Below are 10,784 nucleotides of genomic sequence, written 5' to 3'. Positions count from 1 at the left end.
TATTAGTAAGTATACATTGTTATATGTATGTGAAATTGGAAATTAGAATTTCAACTACTAAGAAATTAATTATAGATATCTGTCTGTTTTTCAGATGCCCTCCACTCAAACATAGACTAAAGAAAGTGAAAGCTGAATTTGTCATAACAACCAAGGTCATTTTCAGTTTGTCAATTCAATTTAATTTAGTTTTATTTTAAATCATCCCTATCTAAAGAAATAATTGTCTATACTGAGATTTCTTTCTGAAACTTTTTTTTCTATCTGCTGACTGATTTGGGAAAATACATACTGTACAAATGAGTCAACAGAGTGGTAATCAGCACTCGCTGAGAAGTTACGTCTCACGATTTGACTGCAAATGCTACATCCTAAAACACTGGAAAAGCCCACTGATAATATTAGGGCCATGACGTCATGGACATGATTTTCTAGTTAATTTGCAGGAAACCGCACAATGCAGGGCAGTTCTGCATGCTAAATCGCTTATGCATCCGTGTGTGTCTCACAGCTGCTGCCACAGAAGATACAAATAATAATAATTGATATTTATTGAGCGGCAGCCGCGTTCGTCTGCAATCATTCTGAAATATTTAAATACCAACCAAAGAAAATTTCATTGAGCTCTTCTTTAACTGCAAAAACATGGAGAATAATAATTTTGAGTCATAAATTTAACAGAATTGTCCTTCAAAAGTGTCAGAGATATAGGCTAAAAAAGATGTGCATAAGTTACCCGCTGGTTTACAATAAAAAATAAAATAAAATAAACATTTAAAATAAAAACATCATAACCAACTAAATTCAACTCGTAACATGAAGTTTAGCTTCATACACAAACTCTGTCATTGAATAATACATTTATTTTATAGTCTATAATTAAATTATAAACAAAACATTTCACTGCCCAGAATATCCTAATATTTTATTGTGCATGTTTGAATGTTGTGAATGTTGGACAAATGCTGTAAAAGAATGTCATTTAAGCAGCTCGTCAGTGCTTTGAAAATAGTCAATCAATAATAAACAGGTGCTGTTTATCTGTTTAGAGTTGCTGTCTGCTTTAGCAATAACGCTTTTCCCCCGACTATTTAAATAGTTACACAGTTAATTCATCAAGCTATTATGTACCAGTTCAAGCTGACAACACTGCGTGGAGACTACAGAAGCCTACATGTGTAGATACATTACGCCTAAAAAGACTTTATATCCAATATCAATCCTATTTTTATGTATTTTTATTTCGATATGCTGTTTTTAGTAAACTGTGAGAGACATGATGTGGGTGACTTGATTCAATGATTTTAAATTTTTAACCACGATGAAACTGCGATGCGAGCACCGTCTTGGCTGCACAAACGGCACATGCAGTTTTACCAGTTATCAGGTCCCGTGTCATGTGAAACTGCCTTGTTTAGTTTCTATTACGTTAGATACATACCCGTCTTTATGTTTTCGTCGTGCCAGCCACCTCGGTAGTCGATGTTATACAGCAGTCTCTGTTGTAACATTCAAGCATATTGGTTGACTGATGAGTGTACCTGTGCACGTGCGTAGGTGTGTGTGCGTGTGTTTGCTTAAACACAGTGAAACAACTCAAGGCTATGTCTACGACTTCAGGGGCTAATACAGCTGCATGCAGACAGAGATGTGTTCATTAATTTCTGTTTTGTTATTTTATTTTTTTCATTGCATCACAAATGTCATGGACTCGGCTGGAGTCCTAAACACTCGAATCCGAGTCAAGTCTGAGTAAAAATGCATCTGAGTCCGTGACAAGTCCAAGTCCGTTAAAATTGACTCGAGTACCTCAACTCTACTGTATATATATAATTATTTATTTATTTTGATATATATACTGTACCTGTATATACACATTTTTTAATAGTCTATGCAACAAACATTATACAACACTATACATTTTAAACTGTAGTATGCTACATTGTTGTCACATGACATTACACTGCAGCAAGTGGTTTTGCATTTTGTCCAATTTTGTGTAAAAGAAATGTCTTAACTTTTGACAGTTTGTTTCTCCTTCTGTGTTCTAAGGAAGAAAGATATTCCTAAGGATTTGGAGCAACATGAGGGTGAGTAAATGATGACAATTTTCATTTTTGGCTGATTTGGGTGATTACATCTGTACTTAAGTTCCCCCTATCGCAGTTTAGAATGTGGACCCGTTCTAGACCATAATTCAAGTACTGTTCATTAACCTCGCTCAAAATGTTTTGTATGTTGTCTGTGTGTTTGGGGAAGGACAATGCAGATAAGAGAACATGGGGGAAAATATCCTGTATAGCAATAGATAATGTGTGTGATATTATTTGAAGAGTGTGCAGTAGTCAACACTATGTCTCAGATATACACTTCATTCCTTTAGTTAACCACCCAAGACACAGCATTACTTGAGAATTATAAAACGGGCAATTACGGTCCTGAATTGGGCAATAGTGTTCCAGCTGTGCTAAAATACATGATATAGTAACCGCTATGGCATAAAACACCTATTTACAATATGACTGCAAAACATTCATAGCTTAGTCACTCATGCAAGTCAGATAATGACATCCTCTTGTGTTGTAGGTGGTGAAGCAAGATAATACATCCTCACACAAACACAAGATTGCCAAAAAGTTTCAAAGTAAAAAAATAAAAATAAAAAGCCACAAGTAGGGCAAAAACTTCCTGCTCATTTTTCGTAAGTGCAAAACAGGTTATCATAAGGTTAAGTGCACATAAAATTGACCCCCTTAACAAAGAGAAGTTTAATTTCTAATCCCTTTCATATGTAAAATAAAGCAATATGCCACTGGAGGCAGTGTGTTACTGTGATTTTATCATGGGTGGGATGTGTTCTTAGGCAGCACAACATGAAAATGAGACCCCTTCGCCATGGTAGCTTATTGCTTCAATAACACGGTAACAACAATATAATAAAAGACAACAATTTTACCCCGCTGCTGAAAAAAACCTGCACTTAACCCCACACAAGTAGAACACTACAGATCAGTCTCTCTCATCCCATTCATAGCAAAAACACTTGAAAGGGCAGTTTTCAATCAAATCTCTGCCCATCTCTCACAGAACAAGCTGCTGGATGACAATCGGTCAGGCTTCAAAAGTGGACACTCCACCGAGACTGCCCTGCTGTCTGTCACTGAGACAGGCCAAAGCTGAATCCAGATCATCCGTCCTGATTCTGCTGGACCTTTTTGCAGCCTTTGACACAGTCAACCATCAGATCTTACTCTCCATCCTCTCTTCACTGGGCATCTCCTATCTCTCAGGTAGGTCCTTCAAGGTAGCCTGGAGAGGTGAGGTGTCCAAGCCACATCAACTACTTACTGGGGTACCTCAGGGTTCAGTGCTTGGGCCACTTCTCCTCTCTATATACACAACATCACTGGGACCCATCTATCAGGCACACGGTTTATCTTACCACTGCTACGTCGATGACACGTAGCTCTACCTGTCTTTCCAACCCAACGACACCACAGTGACTGCTCGAATCTTCACTGCTGTTTGTCCTCCATTTCAGGATGCCTTTGTTGCGGCTGATGTATCGCAGAGATTCTGGCAGCAGAGACTCTTCCACCCCGTCGTCCACCTGCACCAGGATCACTTTCAGACCCTCCTTCACAAGAGCATCATAGAGACCCACTCGCTGCTCGTATGTGCCCCATAATTGCACAGGATTTGTTTGCATCACGGCTAGCTCACAATCGGATAAAAGACTCTTTTTGGCGTCAGTCTGAGGCTTTGCAAAGCTCTGTGACGTAAGAACGATGATCAGCCTTCTACATTGATTCATTCTATCAGCAATGGCGTCCTGCACCGCTGAAAAAGAATGTTTGCATTTTTTAAATGTGTTTGTGCAATGCAAGTGTTTGTAAAGGCACTGTGTGATATATCGAACATTCATGATATATTCATAATTTTGCTGGTGATATAAAAATTAACCATCATGAATATCAAAATTATTTTAAAGTGTCATTACACTAGTTTTGGAATCCCTCCTTGCAGATACAGATTTGTTTTAATAGCTTCTCTGATTTGAAAAGTTCAATTTATTTCCATTTATGAAACATCACCAAAAGTCTGAAGTACCAAAGTCACTGCCTGGCATTTTTTATGTATTAAAATGTTTTGCAACAATGCACATGAATATTGTTTATATTCAGAGTTTAAGAAGTTAAGCCATTTCAGAGCAAATACATAAATATACTGAGAACTGAATCAAACAAATATGTTATTTTAAGATAATTTAGTGTTATATCACCCGCCCATGTGTTTGTGTCTGTAGAGCGATCTCAGTGTGTTCACATGACTGACAGCATGTTTACCTTCTCCAGGAATTTCATCACGTCCACTGATGAACAGTTTGTAACCATAAAGATCCTCCAGGACCGCAGGAAGGAAATGCAGGGCAAAGGTCATTGTCGAAGATAAGCTCAGTTGGTCACCATGGAGATAACTGACATACGCATCATAAGATTTTCCATCTTAAACATGAGAAAATAAAAAATAAAAAAATAAAATACACTGTAATGTATGAGGGTGAATGTCATAAAAACATATCCAGGTCACATGCAGCAACAACATCAAAGAAAAAACAAAAGAAAAACAAAAAAGAAATAATGTTTATATATATATATAATTTAAGAAATTTTCCCTCCCCCATTTTCATTGCAGAATGCAAAAAAAAAATATATATATCTCTTATTGTAATGTAACAATAATTTTATACTGTTTATATATTATATATTTGTAAAAATTACTAAATAATACATACTATATATAGTAAATATATATATAGAGAGAGAGAGAGAGAGAGAGAGAGAGAGAGAGAGAGAGAGAGAGAGAGAGAGAGTTGTGCTCAAAAGTTTGCATACCCTGGAAGAAATTGTGAAAGGTTAGGCATTGATTTTGAAAATATGACTGATCATGCAAAAAAACTGTCTTTTATTTAAGGATAGTGATCATATGAAGCCATTTATCATCACGTAGTTGTTTGGCTCCTTTTTAAATCATAATGATAACAGAAATCACCCAAATGACCCTGATCAAAAGTTTACATACCCTTGAATGTTTGGCCTTGTTACAGACACACAAGGTGACACACACAGGTTTAAATGGCAATTAAAGGTTAATTTCCCACACCTGTGGCTTTTTAAATTGCAATTAGTGTCTGTGTATAAATAGTCAATGAGTTTGTTAGCTCTCACGTGGATGCACTGAGCAGGCTAGATACTGAGCCATGGGGAGCAGAAAAGAACTGTCAAAAGACCTGCGTAACAAGGTAATGGAACTTTATAAAGATGGAAAAGGATATAAAAAGATACTCAAAGCCTTGAAAATGCCAGTCAGTACTGTTCAATCACTTATTAAGAAGTGGAAAATTCAGGGATCTCTTGATACCAAGCCAAGGTCAGGTAGACCAAGAAAGATTTCAGCCACAACTGCCAGAAGAATTGTTCAGGATACAAAGAAAAACCCACAGGTAACCTCAGGAGAAATACAGACTGATCTGGAAAAAGACGGTGTGGTTGTTTCAAGGAGCACAATACGACGATACTTGAACAAAAATGAGCTGCATGGTCGAGTTGCCAGAAAGCCTTTACTGTGCCAATGCCACAAAAAAGCCCGGTTACAATATGCCTGACAACACCTTGACAACACCTTGACACGCCTCACAGCTTCTGGCACACTGTAATTTGGAGTGACGAGACCAAAATAGAGCTTTATGGTCACAAACATAAGCGCTATGTTTGGAGAGGGGTCAACAAGGCCTATAGTGAAAAGAATACCATCCCCACTGTGAAGCATGGTGGTGGCTCACTGATGGTTTGGGGGTGTGTTCCCCGTGCCTACACCTCAACTGAACTTTGGCAGACATAAAAACTTGTGCACTTTTGGCACACACATTAATAGTTGTATAGTATGGGAATTGACTGAAAAGGAGCGACTACTAGCCACTTTGAGACATTATTTCCCTTTTCTTGATAGATAGTAATGATCAAACTGATGTCTTGCTTTAACAATCAATAGGTCAGGTCTCAACAAACTTACACAATTAATAGGCACTTAAGAAACACACTTTTTAAAGCTTTGAAATCTTAACAATAATCATATGTTTCTAACCAATGCTTCTAAGCTTGATACTGGCTAAATCACATGATTTCACCAGCAGGTGTTACCAATGTGTGGCTTTTCAAACTCTTTGGCACACTGAATCACTTAATGAGTCATTTGATTCAGATGATTCAGAGCTCCGAAAATCTTTGTGTTTAACATCACTACCTTCAACAGTATCACTGAATAATATTTCAGGCTTACTGATAGTGGCACCTGGTGGCTGAGGTTGGTAGCACATGCTAATTGTTAGCTAGCAAGCAAAAAAAAAAAAAAAAGAAATTCTCACCTGAGTAAAAAAAAATACAAAAAAATAAATAAATAAAAAAAATTGAGAGAAACATTTTTTAGAGAGTTTTTTTTTTTTTTTTGTAGGACAAATGCTCCAGAAGGCACTAGACACCTAAAAAAATGTGTTTTCAGCTACTGAATTTTTTCATGGTGCGGTTTAGGGCTTCCATATTTTTTTGATGGTAACCTTTGCTCTTCAAAGTGAAATTTGTATTTGCTGCTACCGTGGTTAGAGTTAGGGTAATCTTGTGTTCTGTAGCTAGACTTTAAACTATTGAAACTGGTCCGGTTTGCAGTTTATTCTTGCCAAGAACCGCCCACTTAAGACAGGTCATTTTGTTTTTACAAGCCATATAGAGCCTTATTTATCTGATATAGTAGATATGATGATAATAAACCGGGGTTAGGTGGTAGTCCCATATCACAAAACTTGCTTTGCACCAACCAATCAGATTGAAACTGGCGATTGCAGCAATATACAGTACATCAAGTGGTCAGTGAACATTGTGGGCAGTTGGTGACTGTGGTTACAGGTAGGTTTGGGATAAACATTGTAACACAAACATTTCGCAGAGCAAAGGTTACCATCTAGACAATGGCTACACAAAAGTGCAAATATTTCTTGTGTACTTACGTGATGTCGCAATTGTTCAGATTTATAGATTCAGAGTCACTCGACCAATACATCATTGTTTCCTCTATGTTGTCCTTCCCAATGAACGCTTTACAGGTGAGCTTAAAACTTTCACCTGTAGTGATACACATATTAATGCACTATTCAAATTCAAACACACATTGCACATGCCCATGATGAGTCAAAAGTTTGGACACATACTCATTCTTTATGACTTTTTCTCTCCACATTTTAGAATAATTGTCAAGTCATTAAAACTATAAAATAACACAAAGGGAACTTATGGTGAGTAAAGCTGTCTAAAAACATTACACAACTCAAAACCATCTTATATTGTGTTCATTCACTCAAGCAACTTCATTAGGTGCTTCATCTGGAAATGCTTTTAAACAATATTGATGGAGTTTCCATGTATGCTGGACTCTTATTGGCTGCTTTACTTTCACTGTTCACTCCAACTCATCCATTAACACATTTAAAAATATAGTGTTGTAAAAAAAAAACATACGTCTACAAAACTAATTTTAAGCATTTAGATCTAAAAGTTTATAAAATGTAGCTTGTGTGTCCAAACTTTTGAGTGGTAATGTACACTTAAATACAGATGTAAACCAGATGAGAAAAACACAGAAATGGCAGAAGTAAAATAATAATAATAAAATGAAATAATGACTCCAAAACTAAATAAAATTAAACTAAAATGTTATCTAAATTTTTTTATGATATACAGTACCTTATAAAAATAAAAAATAAACTATTTTTAAATTAAATATGAAAATATTACTACATAATGATAAGACAGCTCTGGGAAACTTAATAGTGTTAAATTATACCAGTTGGCAATGATAAAATACTAAAAATTAAAATAAAGCAACTAAATACTATATATTAAATAATAATAATAATAATAATAATTAACAGTTCAACAGTCATAGCATGACACTAATAAAAATTCAACTAAAATGAAAAGAATTAGAATTAGAATTAAAACCACAATAAAATGAATAAATTAAATTAAAACATGAATATAATAGGTGATGAATATAACAATCATCATCATTACTCACCAAGTTTTACGGAGTGTGTTTCATTCTTAGGGAAGATAACTGTGGGCTGCGTAAATCCTATTAACATTAGACAGACACTTAAGCCATCATTAAACCACAGACAGAACTCTCTTTTGATTATGATTTATTTTCTGAAGCTGCACCATTCACCTTCTAAAGGTTTGAACTTTCCACCCCAAATCCATACTGCCATCTACTGCTCAGTGCTTTGGAAGCTACTTTGAAACTGCACCATCCCAAACTACAAGTTACTCATAATTTTAATTAAGAAAAAAGTGGTTATTTACAATAAATCTTCTAATAGAAAGTAGCAAACTACAAGTTATTTGGGGTGGGATATACTGAAGCTATTAAATAGAGGCACTATCTTTTTAAATATATAACATAACATCTATCAGATGATAATATACAGTATATCAATATTTCAGATGGCATTGTTTTTTTGTATTTATCTGCCACAAAAACAAAGGAGAATTTCAGGTGACATTATTAAACAGCATTTGAACAGATACAATTACACTCAATACCAGCAATAAAAAAAGTTTTGCGTTCCCTCGCAGCAGTTTGCTTTCTCTCACGATAACTTTTGCGTTCCTTGAAATAGTTTGCTTTGTCTCCCTTACAAAAAAATTTAAAGTTAAAAAATTAACAATGGTTTTACTACAGTAACCATAGTTTCGTCATGGTTTTTGTAGTAAAACCAAACGTAAGTGTATCATGGTGTAAAAAATACCCATAGTACATGTACAACAAATTAACCATGATTTTACTACAAATATCATGGTTAAAATATGGTTATTGTAGTAAAATCATGGTAAGTGTTGTGGTAATGTTTTTACTTCAAATTCCAAACATGGTTAATTTTCATAGGAGATGGATAAAGCTATTGCGAGGGAACCCAAAATAATTGCAAGGGAACTCAAACTATTTTAGAAAATAAAATTCCCTCCCTGTGTGGCTTCATTCTTTTCAGATTGCATATTGTGTGTATGGTTGTGTTTACCATCATCTAAGGAGTGGGTTTTAATTAGTGTGGTCTGGGCAGAAGTGTAGTTTTGCCCTTCAAAAGTGAAGGTCACAAAGCAAGTGTACAGTCCAGCCATCTCTGATGATCTGTTGATCTGGACAACCGTACTGTTAGTCACATTTAATGGGCTGCAGTCCTACAGAGGGAGAAAAAGAAGATTTGCTAAATCAATAGATGATTAAAATCCAGTCTATGGTCACGTTCACACTGCAGCTCTGGCCAGTTACCCATGGCACAAACATGCATTTTGTATCCGAATAGCATATGGATATTTATCTCATCTCTGTGATCAGATCTCATTTACCCTAGCAAAATTAAAAACACCACTTACAGTACATACAGTGTTATGTCAGCAGTCAATATTTTATTTTAAAAATCCTATTCTATTTTTGAGGGACCACTCACAGAAGACATTCAAGTGTAGTCCAGTAAAATAATTCGTGGTATATTGTTCATTAAATCAGGAGACAAGATCGACTGCAGTGTCTTTTTCCAACTTCAAGTGTGGAATAAAAAAAAGAAAATGCCAAGAAGCTACAACACAACACCCACAGTGAAGGATAATGATTATTTGTAGCGTGATGTCATTACATAATAAACTCTGGTATTTAATGGTATTTAAAAATGGCACCTCCCTTTTGGTATTCGTGGTCATTTTTGACCAGAAGGGTCAGATGTGTAACCCTTTTTTTGATGATGATAATGATAATATTTCTTCTTCCCTGGAGTAAGAACATTAAAATTATACATTTCTTATGGGATTTAATGCTATTTTGATCTTATTTACATGTATGTTTCTAAGTTTTACCATTAATTTGTATGTTCAAATAAGCACATTTATTTAAAAAAATAAATAAAAATAAATTCAGAACATACAATTCTATAAGTTGAAACATGAAGAAGATATGAGAATGTGACATAAATTGGAAGCAGATTTCTGCCATCTGGTGAACAAAATATAAATAACATGACTTGAAAACCACGTCATGCCAGTAACAGACAGTATATGTCTGTAGTCACCTACTGTATAGTCTGATGGCTTGATGTAACCTAAAGTTATATTTTATCACAAGATATACATTTGGATGTTTATTTAGACATTATCAAACTATTATTTGTCAAAGTTTAGTATTTTAAAAATGTTTAAAGTGTCAGTTTTTGCAGTTTATGTAATTATGTTTGCAATCAAACCTGACCATGGTGTTACAAAGAGAAGACAAAGAATAAAAATGTTTCTACCAATAATTTATTTTAAACATAAAAATGTAATAACTCAAAGTAAATGCATAATAATGTCAAGAAAATGAACATCAAGAATCAGAAATGAACTGCAAAATTCTGAAAATGTAATTAGAGTATAAAACAGAAGAATCTGAGTAAATTTTGCAATTTCAAACTTTCTTAGTAAAAATCACAATCAGAATCAGAATTATTGCCAAGTATGCTTACACATACAAGGAATTTGTCTTGGTGACAGGAGCATTCAGTGTACAACAATATAAAAACAGCAACAAGACATAGATGATAATAAAAAATAATTAAAATAATTAAATTATTTCAATGCAAAGTGAGTCGCAAAAATGTCATAATGAACATTCTCAAATGTAAAGTTTAAGATATAAACAAATGT

At 34.8% G+C, this 10,784-nt stretch overlaps 1 protein-coding gene across 1 annotated transcript; it reads right to left on the bottom strand.

Moving 5' to 3' along the window:
• Positions 1–1,677: 1,677 nt before the first annotated feature.
• Positions 1,678–9,311, bottom strand: LOC127447613 (interleukin-1 receptor-like 2). The gene is made up of 5 exons (XM_051709545.1): positions 9,131–9,311; positions 8,128–8,184; positions 7,061–7,175; positions 4,347–4,507; positions 1,678–3,840 (listed from the first exon to the last, which is right to left on the bottom strand). Exons 1-5 carry the CDS (start codon positions 9,228–9,230, stop codon positions 3,434–3,436), a joined length of 840 nt encoding a protein of 279 aa, XP_051565505.1. The 5' UTR covers positions 9,231–9,311; the 3' UTR covers positions 1,678–3,433.
• Positions 9,312–10,784: the final 1,473 nt, after the last annotated feature.

This window comes from Myxocyprinus asiaticus, chromosome 10, assembly GCF_019703515.2.
Source record: "Myxocyprinus asiaticus isolate MX2 ecotype Aquarium Trade chromosome 10, UBuf_Myxa_2, whole genome shotgun sequence".
NCBI classification, from domain to species: domain Eukaryota; kingdom Metazoa; phylum Chordata; class Actinopteri; order Cypriniformes; family Catostomidae; genus Myxocyprinus; species Myxocyprinus asiaticus.
Note: the sequence above shows the minus strand (reverse complement) of the source record. Positions and strands in the feature narration are given on the sequence as shown.

Bases quoted from the DNA above. Each gene is read 5' to 3' on its own strand.
- LOC127447613 (XM_051709545.1), bottom strand. From the start codon at position 9,230: ATGGCTGGACTGTACACTTGCTTTGTGACCTTCACTTTTGAAGGGCAA. The intron at 7,176-8,127 runs GTGAGTAATGAT...GTATCACTACAG, and splicing joins AACACACTCCGTAAAACTTG to GTGAAAGTTTTAAGCTCACC. The intron at 3,841-4,346 runs GTAAACATGCTG...ATTCTTTTTCAG, and splicing joins TGATGAAATTCCTGGAGAAG to CGGTGCAGGACGCCATTGCT.